We start from the raw sequence: 24333 nt of genomic DNA on the forward strand, positions 1-24333 counted from the left end.
GTATGGCACAGTTCTACCAGAGATTCGTGAGCAATCTGAGCTCTGAGTTGACCCCGTTAACACGACTGCTCAGGAAGGAGGAACGCTGGGCATTGAGATCCAACCACCAGGCAGCTTTCGATCGTGTCAAGCTGCTCCTCACAGAGGATACGGTTCTCGTTCACTACGAGCCTACACTTCCACTCTTTTTAGCATGCGACAGCTCCGCGTACGGCATCGGAGCAGTGCTATCACACAAGATGGACGATGGTTCTGAGTGACCTGTTTGTTTTGCATCTCGCACCCTGTCGGCAGCAGAGCAGAAATATGCCCAAATCGAGCGGGAGGCTCTCAGCCTCGTCTGGGGAGTGCGGAAGTTTCATCAATACCTGCTTGGTCATCATTTCACCTTGTAGACTGATCACAAACCACTCCAATTGCTCCGCAAACAGTTCAAAGTCGTCGCCAGTGAATACCAGAACTTTGCCATGAACACTGACTCGATTGTCATCAATCCCATCCTCTTCACCAAACTGTGATGTTCACGAACCAGGCGAACACAGGAGCAAGTGGAAACTCTGCTTTATTGCGCGGCACGAATGTACAGGGCGAGCCGCCTAGCGGGCGGGACATAATATAAACCCCGATCACGTGACTACAAGCATCCAATCTACATACAGCACACCAAGCATTCTGCAGATCATGGCTACAAAGCTGTGGTCATTACAGCTGAAGACACTGATATCCTGGTCCTTGCTCTGGCCCTGAATGGTACTATTGGATGTGCAGTATATCAACGAAGAGGTACCCAATCACGTCAACAGTACATTGACATAAACAAAATGGCCTTGCACCATGGTGATGATGTGTGCAAAGCCATCATTGGGTTGCATGCATTCACATGTTGTGATACTGTAAGTGCCTTTGCTGGAAAGGTCAAGGTGAAGCCATTAAAATTATGTCCAGATTTCTATAAATGTCTGGGCAATCTGGGGGAATTTTGGGAGCTGTCAGATGAACAGTTCAGAGATTTAGAGGCCTTCACTTGCAGAATGTATCTGCCACAACTGCTAAGCTGTTGTGATATCAATGAATGTCGCTATCTGATGCTCTGCACTCGAAAAGGGGAAGGGGAGTCTTCACAACTGCCTCCATGTCATGATACACTGTATCAACACACTCTCCGTGCTAACTACCAGGCAGCCATTTGGAGACGTAGCTTAGAGCAAGAGATTTGTGCTCCTGATCCAGTTGGACATGGCTGGACTCCAGAAGACAACAGTGCCCTAGGTGTCAAGTGGATGACTGGATTGCCTGCTCCACAGACAGTTCTTGATCTACTGAGTTGTAACTGTCGTAGAGTTTGCAAAGCTCCACGTTGCTCATGCATAGGAAATGGGCTGAAGTGCACTTTGATGTGCAAGTTACAAACCTGTGAAAACAGACTACAAAATGATGAGGAAAATGACGAAGGACCAGACTTCCATGAGGAAATGGATGAGGAATATGAGGAGGAAGATTGACTTTCTAAAGTGCCTTAGTTTATAGTGTTTGTAGTGCTCCAAAGTGCTTTGGTAACCTATTAAATTCCTAGTGATGTTAACAAATAGACAAGAGTGATAACCAGTAATCTAATATGCCATGTCATGTTGTATGGTACATCATTAAGCAAATGGATGAAAAAAGCATATTTTTCTAATTTAGGGGGGTAGGGTAGCTAAATGTAAAATATTTAAAAAGCCAAATATGTTTCTGAATTTCTGATGCATTACCAGTTACTAGCAATGATTGAGGATGTTTTTCATGCATAAAGCACAGCTTTATCTCCATTAGTTTTATGAATATTGAATAAAACGTCCATACGCAAAATCAAATGTGAGGCTATTTTTTTGCTAATTTTGTGGTAAAAATGGAAAAATCTTAAAATTAATCAATTTTTAAAATATTTTTTGTGTTTACAAATCATTGATAATTTATTTGCTTCATATTGAAAGCAAGTTTTGGTCATTGTGGTCAATATTTTGTAAAATTTTAATGAAATTTCAATTTTCATCACTTATACTACCTAAAAAATAGACTATCGAGGGTAACCACTATTAAGCTACCATATTGCGAGGGCTACCCAGGCTTAAATGATGCCTGAGACATGTACCCAACTGAAAAACATCATAAACAATTGCCACTAATTCGATACCGATAAACCCCATGGCCCAAGGACTATCTCAGGTTATCCCCCATCCCTCCTGGCAATAATTTTTTTACTCCCATAAACCTTACCTGGCACAACCCTCTTGCAGCTTCACCCCCTCCCCCCCCCACCCATTTCTCCTCAATCCCCATTCTTTTGCTTGTTGTGGCCAACTGCTGCTCCACTGTCATGGTGCTGCCTTTGGCATCTGTTTTCTAATTCTTCCACTAGCCTAGACTTTTGTATGCAACAATAAAAAAATTTGTACAAATGGAGACATTGATTTTGCTGTTAAAATATCTTGTACGAATGACTTGCTTCGTTTTGTTTTGTTGATCACCACCAGACAGTGTCATCGACACGGCAGATGAATTTGCATTTCTCGAAGGTGAGTGAGCCTCTAACCTTTTATATTTTTATTTCTCTGCCTCTGGGATGTTGCTCTTATCGGAGCTTGAACATAATATATATTGTGTTGCTTCTTGCATGACAATGACCCTGAGGGTGTGCACACTCACCTGTGATCTGGGTTCGAATCTCAGCCCAGCTATAAACTACCATTCTGGGGTTTCGCAAACAGGACTTGGCTTCAGTGTGTACAACGTCCCTCGGATGGACGTTAAACTGGATGCCCATCTGCCAGAATTAGTTGGTGGACATTGAAGATTCCATGGTGTCCTTCGCGGAGTAGGCAAGCTATCGCCGACACCCTGAACAAATGCCAAATTCCTGCTCTAATCTAAAGGGGGCACAGCTGCGCTCCTAGCAAATTATGCGACTGGCAGCCTTGTACTGCATATGCAAGAAGAAAATACGCAAGAAGATGAATAATTCACCCACAAATTCAGGGGAGGGATTTTTTTTTTGCCGAAGGTACTTCGAGTCGACCATCGGGACTAGAACCATTTGAAGATCAGACGTGGTGAGAGAGGCAGATTACCTCCTTTCTGAAGGTCATTTGTGAGCCAGCTGGGTGTTTTTATCACAAAATGACAGCAACATGATCATTCTTAATTTTCGGAAATTTAGAATCCAGATCTTTAATACCATTGCATATATGTAACATTTCAATATTTTTCAGATGTCTACATTTTGAAACTTTCATTCTCTCCTTGCAGGCACGTTGGACTGAGCAACCTCTTCAAACAATGCAACATTTGGCTAATATACAGCTGTTGAGCAAGGGTGTGGAGCTGTATGTGCATATTATTATATTTTGTGTTGAATTAATAATTATCTTCCATGTATTTTGGTAATAGGTTTGTTCCTCATTTGCGTATACGTTTGTACCAACTTATTTTAATGATTGTCGTGTGTGTGTGTGTGTGTGTGTGTGTGTGTGTGTGTGTGTGTGTGTGTGTGTGTGTGTGTGTGTGTGTGTGTGTGTGTGTGTGTGTGTGTGTGTGTGTGTGTGTGTGTGTGTGTGTGTGTGTGTGTGTGTGTGTGTGTGTGTGTGTGTTACTTTATTGGAGTTTGTGCGTGCAATATTTTACATTGCATTTGGCTTTAGTATCAATCTTTTGACATCATTGTCAGGAACAGGTGATGTTATTGATATCAAATTGTCATGGAATTGATCATTTTGTCCTTGGGAGTGCAATTTCCTGACTAAGCTGATTTATGAAGCAAAAGGAAAAACCTTTTATATAACCATGCGTGAAAAAAAAAATCGATCGTTCTCCAACACAGGACAGTATGAATGGATTTTCTGAATGTTAGTGGTGTTTTAAATGTTCTTCATACCTTTTTATATCTGGAAATAAAAAGAAGAAGAAAAATCTACTCTGTTTTTGTTTTGAGTAAACTTCTCATAAACTGACCAGGAGAATAATTTCTGTACAAAGTATTGAGGAATGGGGTGGAGGAAGAAGGGGGGTCGATTAGGGGGCGTTGGAAGGATGAATGCAGGGGTTGAAAACAGAGCGAATAGTTATACATGTTCAAGTAGCAGGGCAACAGATACTGACTGGTGCAAAGTTTTACACTGCTGATGAAAACTATACAGGAGATGGAAATATATTCACAAGTATAGTAAAAAAGGAACTTCACAAAGGTCACTTGGGGGATGAAAACAAGTATCTTTCAAGGAATGTATCTTGTACAAAGGTATTTGATAAAACAGATCAAAGTAATCCATTAAAGCAAACTTGGATAATCAAGTGGTCATAGGCAATATTTTTTTCTGCTTGACCACATAAAGCAACAAAGAATGGAGAGATTTTGATCACAGACCCGTCTGTCCCTTATATCATCCTCAGGAGGAGATCACATGATGCTAAACCAATTTCATGGCAAAGTGTACACTGTGGCTTGCCATTGCCTTCCGAGTGAAGTCCTTATTCTTGACCGCAGTCAAACACGTATAATACAGACGCTCAAGAGTCTGTTGAGCCAACAAAGGAGTCTATCACTGGGATAGCAGTTATAACTTTATCAGTAATGCATGATGAACAGTCGTTTAGCTGTGTGTCAATCTGTGACAGCTTTTATTTTGTTCAAAACTAGTACATAACTGCAAGTGGTTTTGTAAGGAGAACAAAATCCACACGCAATAACAAATAATGATACTTTTAAATAAAAAAAACGTTTTAAAATGATTGTTGACGTTCTTACAACGCAAACCAAGTGGAAAGGAAATAAACCTGATGGAGGGTGTGCGTGTGTTTGTGGTTAAACCTCACGCCATTTGCAACATGCTGATTATACCGATACTAATCTTGCGCTCTAAAAGGTGGTATCACCAGCCACGATAGAGGCAAGTCATGGGTACCATGAGATAGATGCATTTTGTCTCTTGAGGACAATGCATTCTGAAATGCCATTCTGCCACCGTGGGTAAGTTTTTAGTATCTAGTATATCGATTTTATCCCACTGGTCTTCTAGCCAAAGAAAGCAACTAAGAAGAGCTGAACAAGGTAAGCCCTTTACTGTTTCAAAACGGGGAGATCAATTATATAAAGATCCTAGCCACCAGTGGATAATTCATTCGGTGAGAGCTGATTGCTTTTTCCTACAATTATCGGCGAGAGATGTAATTTGGTCTTGATATTTATTTACTTGGACTCTTACCTTCACTGTATTCATTGCAGCACTCTTTCCATAAAACAGCTGCCTTTCAAAGATGAGTGCAACAGAATAATTTTTCCATTAATGTGTACCTATTCATATCGACACAGAGCAGCTGACTTTTGGTGTGTTGCTGACAATAATATTTAACACACTGGTGTTTTTATTAGAACGTTTTAGTCTGTCAACCTCGAAGGCAAAGCTGACACCAGGTACTGCCACCCCTGGTTTGAATTTTATCCAGGATATGTGTAAGTTGGCCTTATCAGGAGAGATTATATAAACCTTTTCAGAACCATAAAGATGTGGAGCGCAGCACGGTTGAACTCGTAACAGGAAAAAGGAAAGGCTAAAATGTAACAGAGTGCTCGTCAAACAGCGATAAAGATGGTCATATCCAAAATGTCATTCACCTGAGTGTCGTAGCGATGCTAAAATTAATGGATATTCGGCAGAAGAGACAGTTGTGTGCCTAACCTTGGGAGAAAGTTGTTACACAGGCTTATCAAAATTGACTGCTGTCGAATGGTATTTCAAGTAGATGGAAAGTTATGGATCCATCATCACAGTTATACCAGTCTCATCTCTTCATTAACTCACCACTGATGTTATATTTATCTATCTGTGCTTCTTCTTGGTCATTCTGCCTTGTGCAGGATACTTATGACCCAGAAATGGCTATTACTCATCCTTTTGACTCGATATTCCTTTTGTCTTTTCTCTCCAAACTTTTCTCCTTATGCATTGATGGGTTGTTATACTGTCTCTCTCAAAATCGCCTTTTGGTTATATTGGAGCCATTCTTCCTCGTACGGTCTCGTTTCTCCTGGCATTCTTCAGACAATGTATTTCATCCTGTAATTTGAATTACTTATACCTTTATAACCCACCATTTAATACTCTTGTTATCTCTTGGTTTCATTTCATGGATGATTCTACTTCACTCTTGTTCTCTGGTCAATCTGAAACAATATTGCTGAAATTCTTTCTCATCTTGCATGTTTAAAGGTTGATAAACGGTCTGGATCAGAACACGTTGAAAATTTATTTATAAATTTTCATAAATAGTACCTAAATATAATTTCCTTGCAAAAGAGCCAAAACATTACAAGGAAATTATGCACAGGAAGAGGCCATTCGGCCCATCATGCCTGCACCACACCAATACCAGATGTAATCAATCCATCAATACCCCTTCACTTCATGTGCAGCCTTTTGGCTGCTACACTGGTACTCATTTCGCCAACCTCAGAAGGATGACAGGCTGAGTCAACCCCCTGGTGTTAATTCAGCAGCCAACGGGCCTTGAACTCAGGACCTTCGGATCCCAAGCCACCACCCTAATCGCGAAGCCAACACCAGGTTTTGAATCTTTTTTTTTCTGGAATCAGAATTTCCGAGAGAAGAGTCTGATCTTTCGTATCGAGCTTGTGATGCTCATATTTCAAGGTTTTTTTTTTGGGGGGGGGGGGGTTTCCCTCTCTTCCAGGCAATTTCCTCTTTGGATCCTCATTGGAACAAATCCATTCTAAATTGTGATGTTTACAGTTTAGATGGCTTTTACTTGGCAGTTAAATGGAGTCTGCTTCTCAACTTTGGATGGAGCTCCTGCTGCTCATCTGTCAGCTTTGGCATCTGTTCTTCAAAGAATAGAAGCTCACTTTGATAAATCTACATCAAAGTTTTTCATTCCACCATAGATAAGAAATTTGGATAGTTATGATAAATTGTCCTGTGGCTTTGTCTCAATTCTTATCAACATAGCCATCCACAACCACCACCATCTGCTATTTTGGGAAGTATTCTCTCTTCTTCTGACTCTCTTCTTGTTTTTCTCTCATGTTCTCCACTCACAAGTCATATGGTTCGCTTTTCGCATTCCTTTAATTCTCGTGGATCTTCACTTAGTCTTGCTCCTTGAATTGGATCATCATCAGTACCTGTTGTTGCATCGCACAATACATGGGATGGTCAAAGCGTTCCAGAAATGAGAAACAATAATCCAATATGTGCCAGTTTTTTGTTTTTCAATATACAATTCGATATAATTTTATATATATATATATATATATATATATATATATATATATATATATATATATATATATATTGTACACACACACACACACACACTAGCATGGATCGGCTCGCTGTGCTCGCATCACCACACCGCTACAGAAACACAGTCTTGTTTTAACTGAGGATAATAACTGTATGTGAGTTGCTGTGTTCTCATGATTTGCACTGATCATAATACAAACATTTCTGTCACACAAATTGATTGAGTGGTTCGAATGAGTTTCTATATATATATATATATATATATATATATATATATATATATATATATATATATATATATATATATATATATATATATGTATATTTATACACAGTAGATACACTTGAGCCTTGATATGTAGATTGTTATTGACTGTCGATGCATACTTGACTGATTCAATCATGAATTTGATCGCCTTGTTTTCCGAGACAGAGTTGTGTAACTGATGCAGTGACCCTGTACGTCAGGGCAGGAACTCTGTCAGGGTGGCAGCACATAAAGATTTGCTCTTTTCGAAAGGCACTGTAGCTTTAGTTAACATTCACCAGTAAATGCTAGCAGATGTTACAGCTGGTTTAATGCCCCTTCTGAAGGACAGCATATAGGCAGTAGTGCAAAACCCAATGTGTGCCGTTCACTGTGATTTAGCCCTAAAATTCATTTTCTCTTTCCTATAATCATTCCTCCATATACATTTATCTCTGCCTGCTATTTTCACTGTTTTATTCTATTATTCTTGTTGTACTATTTCAAAGGTGAAAATGTCTTGGGGCTCTTCCATCCCTGTGCTGCCATCTCTGACATCAATTGTCGCAGTAGTGATGCTGTTGGTGTCACTAGTCCACATCTCGGCGACAATAGAAGGGCCATGGGAAGCCAGCCTCGAAGGTAAGAGGAAGGGATGAAGAGGTAAGATGTGATGGGACAGGCTAAGACATTGCAAGTAAACTTGAGTGGAGAGTAGAGAAATAACATCAATATATTTTAAGGAAACGTTGAAGGCAAACACATGGCAGTAAAATGATGAAAAAAAACCCAAAAGTTAACAAAGCAACGAATACTGTGCTCCCCTACCTCAACAGCCAAGCTCTTTTAAGACCCATTTGTCTGTCCGTTAGTGTTCCAAGGAGGTCTGGAGAGATGAAGTGTCCATAGATACTAAGCATTCAGCAAAGTCACATCACAAGCGTGGTGGCAGGCAAGCTTTGGCAGATTTAAGATTTTGATTATTATATGCTTGTCATTTGATGTTTCCTTCCATGGAACCATAGCATTCACCACACTACAATTATATCACCACCTACACTTTATAGTTTCTCTGCAGGTGTGGCACTTTCTGATTGCTTATCTAACAACCAATCACTGTGTTTGAACTTGTATCCAGCTTGTTCACCCCATGTGGCCCCCTCCATCTCCCCTTGATCTCATACTTCCTCATGGTCATTCTTCCTTGAATGATCCCTCCGTTGTATCCCTCTACCCTACTATTGGTGCTTTTCCTAATTTCCACTGTGTTCTTATTCTGTTATGTTCTGGTCCATTCTGTGTTCTGGCTCTTCCATGAGCCTTGACTTTGTATTGACTTAAGCTAAAGACCTGCTTATCGGGGAGAAGACAGTCTCTTGGAGGTGATGTATTTATAGCATTCAAGCAGGGAAGTAGGTGGAGTGGTCGAAAATTCCACCATTTTTAGCTCGCCTGTTCGAAGAACAGAGAGCTATAGCGATATCCCCGGCGTGAGCGTCAGCGTCAGCGTGAGCGTGAAAATGTTAAAGTTTTTGGTGCAAGTTATTTTTTCCTTTCTAATGTTTTTATCTACCACACTATTTTTTTATATGCCCCATATATATATATATATATATATATATATATATATATATATATATATATATATATATATATATATATATATATATATATATATATATATATATATATATATATATATATATATATATATATATATATATCGGGGCGTATAATGTGATACCTGTCGTCTGTCCATCCGTTCCTGTCCGCACTCTAACTCCCCAAGTTTTCAACTTTCACGTTTCATATTTGGTACATAGGTACAGACTGTGGAGGCTGTGTGTCGCGACATACGTTCGTCATCTAAAGTGGTTGCCATGGAAACCAGGATGCTGTTTTCCATGTAGTAGCACAATTCTGTATATACCTTCTTGTTCGGGCGTATATTGTGCTCACTTGCTCTCTTGTTACTGATTACAATATACAAATACATATATTGCTTTAAAATTATTTGGATCAGACTTCACTGCAATGGTTTATAAAAAAATATTAATTATTAGACTAGTCTTTTAAAAACGATAAATGTATAAACAGGCGAGCATTGGGTGTCTTTGACACCAACTCTCTGGTTATATATGCAATATCAGAGTTAGACTTCCTGTGTAGGGATAACACGGACACTCCACAGTTAATACAACGCAAATCCTCTAAAAACTCTCCCAAGATACAAACTTATCAAACAATAAAGTAACTACCAGTCTTCTTTGGAGGATTTCACATCCAATAACACTCATTCAACTTTTAGACAACACCGCTGAACTAAAAAACTGACCGACTCAAAATATCCGCTTTGCAATTCTTGTTCTTTTCAGACAGCCTAACTTAAATCCATGGATATTTTTCATATATCTTATATTCTTACGAGTCTGATTTGCATTGAGGAACAGAACAATTACGGTAAACCATTTTGAAATTTCAACTCTTTTTGCTAAATGCTGAAAATTATGTTTAAAAGACGGTTTGAATTGTAGATTTCGTGCTAGCAACGGCAGGTTGAAGGTACCCGGCGAGCAGAACTGAGTCAGTGCAAACACGCACACAGCACATGCACAAAAGGCCTCATTTGGGATCCATACGTCATTTCAAAAGTCCCATATTGATAGGACATGCTCTATTGTAAAAACTATAAATCTGTTGCTTTTGCTTCGTTTTTCACAGAATTCGCAGAGGTCACAATCGAGGCCGCCCAGTGCAATTGTATGAGATGCTTTGCAAGAATGGAATTCTCAGAAGTTCTCACATGTGTGTGGCACATGAAGGAGAGCCTGCGTCTCGTACTTACGATTGGGCACGTAAAGCTCTGAAACAGAACTTGCACATCATACCACATACCACAAGCTACACGTGCAAATTATCCACACTGAAGAAAATGCCACAAACATGTCAAGCCTTGCCCACCATGACCTGTACATGCTGCAATGTCCATCACCCACACCTCGACCCCAGTTTTTTGTGCTATTGTCTTTAATTTGCTTTCACAGTGATCGAGCCAGGAAAGCGTTAACCTGCAGGAAGCATATGCAGTTTGAAGTTGCACATGCTGATGCCTGGTATGGGTGTGAGTTCCAGCTCATTGATCCAAATTATCCAATTTACACTGAGCCCTACAGTGCCTTTTTGGAGCCCTTTCCTAGCACAGGCGTAGGAGGAACCGGTTCGAGCAGCAAAAAGGGTCGACCGAGTTGGACCACCTTTTATCTCAGGGAAATTGGTAAGCAATTCTCATAGCTCTTGTTTTCTCACTGCTGAATTGCAAACTCCTGGCACATATGGCTCTTTCTCCTTTCTTTGGAAAATCACATTATTTCTTCATACACCTCCATATTGCAAATTCACTCGGCATTTTAACTTTCCATCCATGGTCAACGTCATATTGATGTCTGCACTGTTGTCTTTCTCCACTCTATCCTGTGAATCCCATTTCATGAAATATCATAATTTAGAATCCCCTAGTTGTTCAGGTTCTTCAAGGATTAAGGCCCCAGTAATCCCTTGTCCTCTATAGCCAGTCACCATATTTGGCTATCCCAAATTAACTCGCTGTTCCGGTGAAATGCTGTGTTCCAGTGAAACCACGAGTGCCGGTTGGTTTGTCACTGCAACCATTGCAGGACAATGGTGGTTTTGAACTCAGCTGGAAAACTTGCTACACAAAATCAGATTTCATCGCCAGCAACCTCAAGTTTCAGGTTAACATTTCCAGACAGTCCGACGGCCACTGGAAGGTGAGAGTTTACTTTGCTTTTACCACCTCAAGCTAGAGCTCACAAAGATAACTTCAAGCTGTCCATGTTGGGTTCAAATCTCGACCCAACTATAAAGTCATCCTGGTGTTTCGCATGTAGGGCGATGCATCACAAAGAGCACCATCTAGCTGATGGACGTAAAGCCTTAAGATCCATCTGCCAGCACTGGTCATTTGTGGAGGTTAAAGTAGGGTTACCATATTTTAACTTTCAAACAAGAGAACACTCCAAAAAAAGAGAGGAGACTCTTGAAAAAAGTTCCCTTTATGTATTGAACAATCATATCAGCAATGTTATTAGGTGTGTTCCGGACCTTGATTAATTTTGACTGCAAACCGCCGTTCTCCCTGTCAAAATACTGAATTATTATTGGAAATGTTGTGCTTGTCTGGGTCCACATGAGATTCGAAATCAATACAGCACCTTCATTTGCCATAGAGGCGTACGTACCAGCTCTACATACCAAGCACTCGGCTTCACATTCTTCTCGACCACTTTGAAAAACACGGGAATTTTGTCTTCAGTTCTGCAGTGAATTTACAAGCCTAGTGTTGGCTTAGGATCTTAGGGTCCTGAGTTTGATCCCCGTTGGCCGCTAAATTAACACCAGATGGGGTTGACTCGGCCATTGCACAACTACATTTTATCACTGTAATAAAATGTACAAAAATGATTTAACCGTTTAAATAAGGGGGAAAAAAAGTATCCCAAATCTTAAAATTTATCCCTTTGAAAATGCAAAAGCAAAAAAGTGGCAAAATCCCTGACATGTCTTAATATTTAAATAACCTGGCCGGACGAAGATTTAAGGACCGAAAAGGACATGTCCGGGAAAAACTGGATGTATGGTAACCATAGTTAAAGACGCCACGGTGTACATCTTTCACCAAGAGGAGACGACTTATCGTCGATACCCCAAACAAATTCAAAACAATTGTCCGAGTGTGGAGGGGCATTGCATTTGGCACAGCTGCTCCTCAGCAATGATGCAACAGAAAACAATGTGGGTTGTTTTGTTGGACACCATCAAATCTGTAAAAAAATTAAGTAGCTTTCGCAAAGCAATGCGAAGAATGTCAAGCCTTTGCTTTATACTGTAAAGTCTCATCGGAACAAATGGTCTTAAAGACGAGTTTTGCTGGAATAATAGCTTTAGGGATTTCTTTATTTCACATTATTGGTGCTCCCTGGTTTTCTACGAGCAACAGAGGATTCAAGGGAGCAAATAATGTGATGAATATAAATCATCAAGCAGATGGGACAGCTGAACGTCCCTCCGATTGATGGCGCTCTCCATGATGTAACGCCCTGCCTAAAAAATGACAACCCAGATGACAGTTTGTTCTCATGTTTTATTCTGTTGGGAGTACTCATAAAACCTGAGCCTATCCTGAATGCAGACAACTGATGTCGGAGAGAACCACAAGCGACATTTCTCCAAACAAGAGCTTCTGCGTGGACATCGTTATGCATTCCGAGTACGTGCCATGCCCTCAGGTTCTTACGTCAAAGGCTTTTGGAGTTCCTGGTCATCCGTACTTGAGAAAACCTTCTCTGCAGCTTCCTGCCCTGGTGGGTTTGTTGGGGCTTTGCACATTGCACAGTCACATATACACAAGAGCAACTCACTCTCTTACAAAAATATTATCTTGATATCTGATGAGATTCTTGTCAGATTTCATGAAAAACTGTTGAAGAGTTTTATCATGGCTGATATGGATGTTCAATTATTCAACATCTGGCTCATCATTCCCATGTCTCATCCACTTCCCAGCATTCCGACAGTAGTTTTTTTTTAATCAAAAGCTTTAAGCACATAAATGGATAATCTTCGTTATATTCTCAGTCAAAATATTAAGTACATCAACAGATTGTAGAGACAAAAGGATGAAGGAAAATTTCATCTTACTGTTCAGAGAATTTGTCCTATAACTACAAGTGATGATGCAGTTGTTACTCTTCGTCCTCATCCATCAATACCAGCTTGTAGTATTTCTTCACGGCCCTTTCGTGACTCTTCTGTTCGCATTTTTGGACAATTGATAACACACTTGGATTGGTCAATACGAAGTCAGCGTGATCGTCTCAGTGGTATGGCTCAACAATTTTCTCAACACTCAGTACATGTTGAATTAATGTTATTGAAATGTCAGATAAATGATAAACCATGGATGAACAATGGTTTACGCAGGTTGATAATGCAGCGTGATGCCGCTTTTAAACAGGGAGATGATGCATACCATAGTCTCTGCAACAAAGTGCAAAGGACAATAAAGTTTGCGAAAACTAGTTTTGACACTAGAAATATTGAGCACTTAAAACAAACAGGAACAAGGGAAATGTCATCAACAAATCCGTCATTTAACTGGACTTCAGAAGCAATCGTTTTGTTTTGCTGAAAGTAATACATTGCCTTTAACATTGCAAATTAAATTAATCTACACTTTGTCCAAAATTGCTCAGACTTACCTCCTCTGAATATATCTGTGTTCACGCTTTGTCTGCCAGCACGCCCACCCCCAATCATTGAGCGACGTTTGATGTTTATCTGTTTAACTAAACAACACATCCAAAGCCAGCCATCCAGATGACTGTCCAACACGACTCTGAGAGGAATTTGCATATGAGATGTTGGAACCTCTTACTGAAAAACTTAATTTGTCTCAGATTTGGATGTTTTCCCCAGATTTGGAAAACCGCCTTAGTATGCCCATTACCGAAGTGTACCTTTTATTAATTACTATCAATTCCACCAGATCTCTGTCACACCTGTAATCGCATGAGTATTGAAGGGGTTTCTTGCCAATTGGGTGATGAGGGATGTATAACATGGCATTGATTGCCAACAGTATGGCAACCTGAAAGGTAATTCAGTTGTGCACTACCTTGTGAGTTTGCTTGACAGTATTCATTGAGATATTGACAAGCTTGACAATCATGCAAACTTGTGCACCATTGACATTAGTGAAGCCTTTGATCATGTAAATCATATTATTGCCGTTGAAAATCTGATCCAACTTGGTGTTGATCGTGTGGTTTTGCTGACAATCTGCAGTATATTTTTTATGTCACGTCGATCGCAAACTGTTCAAGACTGCAGATCAACATCAACTTCTCTTGACCTTACATGTGGTGTACCGCAGGGCACAACACAAGGTCCCATTATTTTTCTGGCAATGGTTAATGATGCATGTATTACTTCAGATAATCCCTGAAAATATGTTGATGATCTCAGCCTTGTTGATATTGGACCAAAATCACAATGTTCATACGTATGTAAACACAATGTTCAAAATCACAATTTTTTTTTGTAAACCAGTATACTTAGTCGCGTATTCATTCCCTTACTGATTGTTGTTATAATGATATTGTTACGGCTGTGGAAATTCGCAGAGCACCATATAGGTCCTTAGATCAGTTATGCTGATAAGTCTGTGTTCAGATAGATTTCCCCACCGACGTCTAAGGGATTTATTCGTGTAATAGGGCTGTGAATCTTCATTTAGCCGTTTTTCTTTTACTATCTTTATTTTGGACCAACCGCTTCACAACCACCACCTCCACCACCAACATCGCTCTCATCACTTCACAACAACCACCTCCACCACCAACATCGCTCTCATCAACCGCTTCACAACAACCATCGCCACCACCAACACCTTCTCCACCACCACCTTCACACAACCACCTTAACCACAAGCACCCAACCACACCACCCTCATGACCACCACAAAACGCCAGCCACTAGACCATTACAACGACCACCGTAACCACCACCACGTTGCCACCTCAGCAGGGTTGCGAGAAGCCTGGCATTCGTCGGGAGAGAACGGACGACGGCCTCACCCCTCCCTCCCCCAACGAAAAAACGTGCGGAAGAGACGCAGGGAGGAAGAAAAAGAATGTCAGTTATCACACCAAAAGAGCCGAGCCGAACTCTCCTGGAATTTTCCCCCACGCGCCGAGATGGGGGCGGGGGGGGGGGAGGTGCTGTGGATATAAAAGAGCGCACTGAACGCGCGGTCGCTCGCTCTCTGTCGGTCGGTCGGTCTCTCTCTACCTGGGTCGGTCTCTCTCTACCTGGGTCGGTCTCTCTCTACCTGGGTCGCTCTCTACCTGGGTTGCTCTCTCTCTATCTGGGTCTCCCTCACTCGCGGTCGCTCTCTGAGTCGTCGGCTGCGGGAGGTTGTGGAGGCATGTGGAAAGGAGGAGAGAGCGGAGCGCAGCAGAGCCAAGGTGCGTGGCCTGCCGAGCCGTGCCTTACCGTGGGTCGTGGAGACGGGACGTCGCGGGTCGCCCCAGCGAGGTGAAGGTAGCCAGCCCGGTCTCGCGGAGCCTCTGCGGTCTACACGGCTCTGTGTCAATAAAGACCCCAAGGGGTCCAGTCTGCCCCTTGTCTGTCCTGGGGTTTTTCTTTGCTTTTGAATGAACGTTGTGGCGCCATGTCTTCAAGTAGAACTGTTAAGTGTGTACATAATAAATAGACGGTCGTAGCTCTTTGTCTTGCTCGAGTTTTGTCCCTTACCCGCGTTTGCTTTAAATAACTGCATGAGTGTTTTGCATTGATTGATACATGACTGCATATGTGTTGTGTGTGGAATAAATGTGCTTGTTTAAATGTAACCCGTTCGTTGCGTCCTCTTTCCCTAATTGAACTGCCATATTGCCCTCGAAATATAGTTGGTTTTTAAATATCCGGTAAAGCGATCGGGTCCAACGGGTCTCGCGATAACACCCCACTCGGTTATCTCAAACGGAGCGAGCTGCATTAAGGTGCTCGTGTCCCAGCGGCCCCGTTGAGGTACAGTCTCTCGGTAGTCTGCCCACGCGAATAATTAGGTATATCGACAATTTGGCGATTGACCCTGTCGCGCGCGGGTAGAATATTGACTAGGCTGTGGTGTGCTTAATAACACAACCGTGGCTGGTTTCCGGCGTTGATCCGGAAAGCCGCGACTGGATTGTCCGTTCGGTGGGCGAGACGGCCGCCATTGGCTAAAAGCGGTCGCTCGCACGCCGGCGGGCGAGATCCACAACAATATGAAGCTGAACCCAATGAAGTGTAAATTTATACAGATTTAATTTCTTCGCAATTCCCCATCTCCTGTTCACCTGGACATTGATGATATCCCACTAGAAGCTGTTTCCTCTCACAAACTCCTTGGTGTTATATCATCCAGAATAATCTCAAGTGGAATCATTAAGTACAACATCTTGTTCGTCATACTTCCCACCAACTTTACATTTTGAGCAACTGAAAGAAAATGGAGTCAAGGCTGATGATCTGATTTTGATCTATAAAGTGTATATTCTTCTGATGCTTGAATTTGGAGTACCTGTGTAGTCTTCTGGCATGACTGTTGCCGAAGCCCAGTGTATTGAACGTATCCAGAAGAGAGTGTTATGTATGATGGTTTTTCCAAACATCTTGCCCTTTGGTGAACTTTTGAAATCTCTTAATGTTGCCTCACATTCTGACAGACATAATTTAATAACCACTCGATTTACTAAATCCTTGCTCACTTCTGAGAGGTATCGCCATCTTTTGCCCCAAACTCAACTCACTATGTCTGGTCGCAGCTTAAGAAATTCCCAACAGTTGCACATATCTCAAATAAGAACTCAAAGATGTAAACTATCTCCTGTTCTGTACATGATTCAGTTGTTAAATGGTCATCTTTAGATTATTGTTACCTCTGCCACCGAAGGTGGAAGGAGGTTATGTTTTCACCCTTGTCTGTCTGTATGTCTCTGTCTCTGCCTGTCTGTCTGTGTCTGTTTGGTTGTTTGTGTGCAGGATATCTCAAAAAGTTGTGGATGGATGCGGATGAAACTTGGTGTGTGATAAGGAAGAATTGATTAAATTTTGGTGAAGATCCGGATCCGGATCTGATCATCTTTGAAATGATTCTTCACGATTGAGAGATAGGGGTAAACTGATGTGTATATATATATATATATATATATATATATATATATATATATATATATATATATATATATATATATATATATATATATATATATATATATATATATCAGGATATCTCAAAAAGTTGTGGACGCATTCGGATGAAACTTGGTGGACAAGTTGGGTGAGTGTGTGCCAAGGAGGAATTGTTTCAATTTTGGTGAAGATCCGAATCTGGATCTGGATTTGAGAATTATTTAATTTTTTAATTCTTCACCATTTGAGATCTATCCATCCATCCATTGGGACCATACTCTGTACAGAGTGTTGGTGCTGCCGAAGCAGTCTCCTTGGCTATTGGACACAATCCTGGATGGGTCGCCACTCTGACGCAGGATACCAGCAAGCTGGCACTCATTTTGCCGACCTCGGAAGAATGACAGGCGAAGTCAACCCACCTTGTATTATTTCAACAGCATGACTGAAGCTCAAACTCAAAACTCAAAACCCAAAGATCTTAAGCCAGCCACCTTAACTATTGAGCCAACACCAAACTTCATTTCTGTTAACATAAAACAAATTCATAATAAGTGAGCATATTACTAAAATTAATGCTTGGTTGTCAGCAGTAAATCAAATGTTTCTGGAATAAAAAAAATTTCAAATATTGACTCAATAAACTGTATTACTGTACTGAAACATACAGTACATAAGTTTTGTTTTACTAAAAAAAAAAAAAACGAGTTATGTATATAGTTCAATGTTAGTATGAGTAAAATAAATGGAAATGAATAAAATAAATGAAAATATAAAATAATAAATAAAAATACTGTAATAATAAAATAAGTAATAACAATAGAATAAATATTAATATAAATTTTATATAATCATATAAATAAAATTAAGTTACAAAACAAATAATAATCATGATAATATAAATAAAATAAATAACAAATCAAAATACATTTTATATATATATATATATATATATATATATATATATATATATATATATATATATATTGAAATAAATGATAATTATAAAAAATAAGTACTATTAATACAAGGATGATTAAAAACAAACTAAAATAAACAAATAAATTCCACGAGCCTCAACCATGTACATTACATACAAATGAATTAATGGCGAAAAAAATAATAGAGAAGAAATATTTAAATGGCAAATGTTCAGCATGGGAGTACTGTGTGATTCCCATGAGAGGAAGTGAATAATGTAAAAAAAAAAAAATTAGATACACAGTGTATAAACTATATAAACATAATCAATATTCTTTTATTAATACTGGTGCGGAAATGGTCCATTGGGTCAACAACAAGTCACGACAACCTCAACATAGATCTTCACAATACATATTACTCGATCGCTTCCAGAAAAAGACGCAGGCAGAGATTTAGCACAAGACCCGATCGAGGTCTGAAGGCCAATTATCTGATTTTAATTTTTCAATTTCTTTTATTTATCCAAACATAGTCCTTGACCTTCCTCTGGATGGAAGAAGAAACCATGCAAAGTTTTGTTGCACTGGTTCATGCAGGGTGCGCTTGCTTAAGTGAACAAACAAACAAACTTTCTTCATATATTAGATTATATTGTAAGTTTAAGTTTTATTTCTTTTTAATTTGCTGGCTGTAAGTTGTATTTATTTTTTTTAATTTGTTTTCATTATTTTGTTCATGCTTATTTATTTATTTTAGTTATTTATAGATTGTTATGTTTGTGGGGTAGATGGAGGAATTTCATCGTAAAGATAGGATTGTACAGCATAGCATGGTCCATGGACGAGTAGGAGATGTCTCAATGTAAATGAAGTTGGGAAAACTGTGAGCTTAAGTTGTTACATGTCACCACATGAGGGGTGGTGCTGTGTTAACTAGGTAGGGTTTAAGGCCAGTTCTCCCAGTATGTTATTGCCTCCTGTGACTTTTTCCTACATTTTTGCATTTACAAGGCCGGCTATAAAAACAAATGACGTTTTAACAATGACAATTGGCAGGCCACGCCACCGAGGCTTATGATTGACCAGTGTGCCTCAAGAGCGACAAGGAGGTGCAAGAGCGACAAGGAGGCGCAAGAGAGACGAGAGGTTGGATGATGGTGTGGAGACGGTGGTCAGAACACATAGGACCTCTCTGGCTCTCCTCGACACGGTCAAGAAGGCTGTGAGATTCTCGTTGTTCGTGCTGGTGTGAATTTGTTCACATACTGAAATAAGACGCTAGCCATTGACTGTTCAGCTTGGTCGTGAAGTTTATACGTTGCTGAGGAGAAGAGAAGGAGAAGAGGAGCACATCTCTTGGTCTTGTCTCGGAGCCTCAGCAATCGTCCCGTTGTATGTTCAAGGAGAAAGGCGGCACCCCTTTGCTGTGAGCGGGCCTGGTGCTGAGAGAAGAGCAGTGTGGCGATCTCGATCATGAGAAGAAACTGTGGGTTGTGGGCCCTCATGAAGGAAGACCGTCCACACGAATCACCTCGCATACATGACTGCAGAGAACGACTTGGCGCAATTTTGGGTGCGTCTTCCATGGTGGCTACGTGGTTTTGAGGATCGCTAAGCTCCTAAAAGATCATCCCCGGACACACAGCTCAGTGCCGGCACAAAAGGAGGAATTTCTTTTATTTTTGTCTTTTCCCTTGTTTGTTTTTGTGACTAAGTGGAGACATCTCAAGTCAGGCTGAGTTTTACCTCACATTTGATTTGCATTTTTGGTTTATTTTCATAATAACTGATTGACTTTATGTTCATTAAAGCATCATTTGTTCAATTTACTTGTGTTTGTTTATTCGTTGTGGGTTCGAGGATAAGCCCATGTGCTTCCGTCTGGTACGCACCCTCGCCGCCCTCCATCCCACATGCGCCATAATCTCCAAGGATCGAGGTTGTTAGCCTCCAAGGTAAAACCGTTTAGCTATCCGTCCAGGTTGGTGTGAAGCTAACCTGACCGAACATGACAACTGGGTCAGGAGTGGGATATAACTGACCCCCCCTGGACATGACAATATTATCATTTCTATTACTCAGTATTTTATGTCACTATTTTATTATCTCGGTTTTTCATTACTAATTTGAATTTTTATGAGTTTTATTATTTTTATTATTTACAGGGAGAGGTACCTGGTATTTCCTGGTGCTGTTCTAATCCTGTTGGCAATTTGAAGAAATAATCTTTTGGTTTTTTTTTTTCTATTTTTTGTTGGGGTCGAAAACACTTCCATACACCTATGAAGGAATGGGGTTTGGGGGTCATTTAATATTACCTTTCAATAGCTACAAAGGCTTAGGCAAGATAGAGCGATTTAAAAAAAAAAAAAAAAAAAAAATCCAACTTTTTTCTGGATTTTGTAACTTTTTTATCCAAAAAGACACTCCGACTTTCATTGATGACTCTAAAGGTTTGTTGAAGATCTGTTGGGCCATCTCTGAGAAAAATGGCAACATACACAAACGGCTCTTTTATAGTGCAGACTATATATTTTACATTTATATCTTTTATTATTTATTACCTCCACCACCGAAGGTGAAGGATGTTATGTTTTCACCCCTTTCTGTCTGTTTGTTTGTCTGATTGTCTGTCTGTCTGTGTTTGTCTGTCTGTGTGCAGGATATCTCAAAAAGTTGTGGATGGATTCAAATGAAATTTGTTGGGCAGGTTGGGTGTGTGACGAGGAAGAATTGATTCAATTTTGGTGAAGATCCGAATCCGGATTTGGATCCAAGATTTTCTTAAGTGATTCTTCACCATTGAGCGATGGGGCTAAACTAATATATAGCATGAGACCTCAAAAAGTTGTGTGCGGATTCGAATGCAACTTGATGGACATGTTGGGTGTGTGACCACGACAAATTGATTCGGTTTTGGTGAAAATCTGAATACGGATCTGGATACGAGAATTATTTAATTTTCAAAAGTGATTCTTCACCATTGAGAGATAGGGTCAAAAACGACAGAGCACTGTATAGCATGATATTTCAAAAATGTATTGGGCCTGATATGTTCTCAAGTATCAGGCATTACATGGCGGAGGTAAGCACTCTACCGAGTGTCCTTCTCGTTTTACTTGTTTTTATTATTTATAAATGATGTACTATATAATCACTCTCTTAATGAATACCCTGCCATTCCCTTGCCATTGCTTCATAATTTAATATTCTTTTAACATAATGGTGATGAAAACTGAAAACCGTATTTGAGAGTGGACTGGACTTGACTTTTTAACATCGTAAACATACCTTCCTGTAACTACAAGTCTATGAATATACTGTTCTCCTCATGATCCACAGGTTATTATTTGGCTTGCTTATGTCCTCTCCTTACACTGTGCTGGCTGTAAAATAGAAAAATGCTCAATTACCCAATGGCTTTTCTCAGTAGAACGTGTTCTGGACGCTCTAGATTCAAAATGTAATATATTCCTGTTCTAAAGCTCTTTCTCAGAGATCATTTAATGCTGTTAATCTTACTCCCCTAACTTTCTCTTCAACAAATTTGTATATCGGCCCTCCCTCCTCTCCTCGTCGCATCTCCCATAACTAAATAGATAATGTTGCACTGATTATTATGCGACTTCATTAACCCGTCCCTTCTAGCATTACATTGTATCATGAACTGCTTCCGAGAAATATTATTCAGCAAATTTACCATCTGCTAATCTTCCTGCTCAAACTACTTCTCGGTTGCTAAACCATTTCCTGCTATATAACACTTCCTTTGACCAGCAACCTCTTGATTATTGCTTTATTAAATATTTTCAGGAAGCCCTCTTTATAGAGAATTAAATTACTTTTCTTTTTCAATTATGGGTCTCAAATGCATTTCCACCAATGAAGTCAAACCAAATTTCTGTGGGACACTTTCTTAGCCCATACTCTTGATAGTGCTTCGGGGTGTTCACGACAAGTCAAGAAACGTTTTGAGGCTAGAACCAATCCTGAACAGATCGCCACTCCATCGCAGGATACTTGAATGAAGGTGGCAGGAATTTACATTTTGTTTCATGGTTCTGGTGATAACTCGTACACTCTTTGGCAAAGACACCGTGGGATCTTTAAAGTCCACCAATAACCAGTGCTGGGCACTCTTCTTTGAAAGGTAAGGCAAAAACTTTGTTTACTTGTTGAACTACAATCCGGTATCAATAACTTTCCTTACCTATTGACGGAAATACGATTTGTTAACTTTTATAAATTAACTGCTTTTTATTTGTACCATAATTGTGGATGTTGCACGTTGACCAACACAATGGCCTTTGTTGCCTGCTCTCTGTCGATTGTTTCTGATGTCCAACGAACCAATCGAGGAATAATCCAAGTTCTCAAATTGATAAATTATTGCCGCTGAATGTATCCATTTGGATCCTGTTTATGTAAAATGAGACTCATCTTTTGAATTTTTTTATATTCTTCAGGTGTCTAAGGCACATTGAAAAGCTGTCATACATACATAAACACCATCATCATCATCATCATCGCACATCTATTGTGTCTGTCTGCAGATAATATGGGACTTGATATTGTTGTGGGGCCGGGTCTCGGTGGCGAGTACGACCGCTAGGGGGAGCAGTAGAGTCGGCTCCACCGAACACACCAGAATTTAGGTCGTGACCCTCGGATAAGTCCGAAGGTACGGGTCCCTTACAGGACCATGAATCGCCAATAATTCGACTGCGTAGAGTAGGGTTAATTGCCAACTTCAATATACCTAAGTACCCACGCGGCAAAGCTTACCGGGGAATTCACACCCTCGGCAGGCCTCAAGCGGAACGAGCCGTTACCATGTGTAACCCGAGCGGATGGTTACCGAGGCCCGTCGGTCCAAATGTACAACTACGGCAACGGCCTTCCTCATCCCCAATATGCACCTCATCCCCAATATGCACCATCCCCAATATGCACCTGGCAAGCATGCGAAGAATGCCTTGAGCAGAGTGTTGTTGTTGGCGTTGTCGATGTAAAAATCCTAACTATAAAATAATCCGTAGCACACATGTAATTCACATTAGACAGAAGAGGATGGATTCTAACGGTATATATACTTATCGACATAATTAACTTTGGGACCTGAATGTTGAGTGCTCATGGCTGCCAGATTCGTAACAATATTAGACAAACACAGCCGTTGACTTTGGGGGAAGCAACTTTCCAGAATCTGAGAACACACTTGGGGTCGGTTGTGCTGTCTGGTAGTGAAGTTTTTTTCTCTTCAGCCAGAAAGGGCACTCACACACACACACACACACACACACACACACACACACACACACACACACACACACACACACACACACACACACACACACACACACACACACACACACACACACACACACACACACACACACGCGGTTCTGAGAACTGAGACCCCAATGCAATGGCATTCAGCTTATAGAAGTTCTCGAGTTAGTTATTTCCTTATTACTTGTTTCAGATAGGGTCCTTCCCTTGTGTCTAATGGGTTGCAATGGAAATATGCATTGTGAGGGATTAGGTAGGTTTTCCCCCATTCGCCCCCATTTTCTTCCTTGCAAATGAACTTCTCCCCACATGACCGAGCAGACGTTGCTAGCACCCTAATTTGCATATGTGCACCAAAACTTATTTGAATCTGCGTGCCACAACCAAACTGTCATCCCCATCACCATAGCTTTTTTCACCACAATTCTCCCACAATGCCAGCGATAACCACTCTGCCTGCTTCAAATAAACACCATACTTTATTGTCATTGAAACAGCACCATTCAAGCTCGGCTTTCGAGCCTTCCACCACAATCCACATCACCTCACCCAACAACTATGCTTCGACTCCACAGCCACATCAATTTTATTGAGCTCACCACGACCCACCACTATCCTGCACCTCGGGACCACCATCTCGCCTCGCCAACTGACACCTTTGGCTCACGATCAGGCTCAAGCCCAGCTCCATTACAAGTGGAGCCTTTTGCACCCAGGAGCAAGTGTGCACTTGTAAATAAATAAAAACTGCCCTTGATTAACGTTCTTCTCACAGTGGGGATCGCCCTGCTATCCAGCAAGCCATCTGTGCCCTTCCCAG

General features: G+C 40.6%; 2 protein-coding genes across 2 annotated transcripts in view; both read left to right on the forward strand.

Annotated features, from left to right (window-relative positions):
* POLE4 (DNA polymerase epsilon 4, accessory subunit) overlaps positions 1 to 3949 on the forward strand; it is a 35580-nt gene extending 31631 nt beyond the window's left edge. Inside the window, exons 3-4 of the mRNA XM_085846580.1 lie at positions 2514 to 2555; positions 3286 to 3949. Of these exons, the coding sequence (XP_085702706.1) occupies positions 2514 to 2555; positions 3286 to 3299 (56 nt within the window). The 3' untranslated portion in view covers positions 3300 to 3949. The remainder of the gene's footprint in view (positions 1 to 2513; positions 2556 to 3285) is intronic.
* A 133-nt stretch (positions 3950 to 4082) lies between these two features.
* LOC147017155 (interleukin-7 receptor subunit alpha-like) overlaps positions 4083 to 24333 on the forward strand; it is a 39203-nt gene continuing 18952 nt past the window's right edge. Inside the window, exons 1-6 of the mRNA XM_085846581.1 lie at positions 4083 to 5083; positions 8052 to 8184; positions 10264 to 10393; positions 10587 to 10816; positions 11173 to 11330; positions 12752 to 12923. Coding sequence (XP_085702707.1) covers positions 8058 to 8184; positions 10264 to 10393; positions 10587 to 10816; positions 11173 to 11330; positions 12752 to 12923 — 817 coding nt within the window. The 5' untranslated portion in view covers positions 4083 to 5083; positions 8052 to 8057. The remainder of the gene's footprint in view (positions 5084 to 8051; positions 8185 to 10263; positions 10394 to 10586; positions 10817 to 11172; positions 11331 to 12751; positions 12924 to 24333) is intronic.

The sequence above is a fragment of the Eptatretus burgeri genome, chromosome 11, assembly GCF_056783735.1.
Source record: "Eptatretus burgeri isolate ZD-2024b chromosome 11, Ebu_testis_v1, whole genome shotgun sequence".
NCBI classification, from domain to species: domain Eukaryota; kingdom Metazoa; phylum Chordata; class Myxini; order Myxiniformes; family Myxinidae; genus Eptatretus; species Eptatretus burgeri.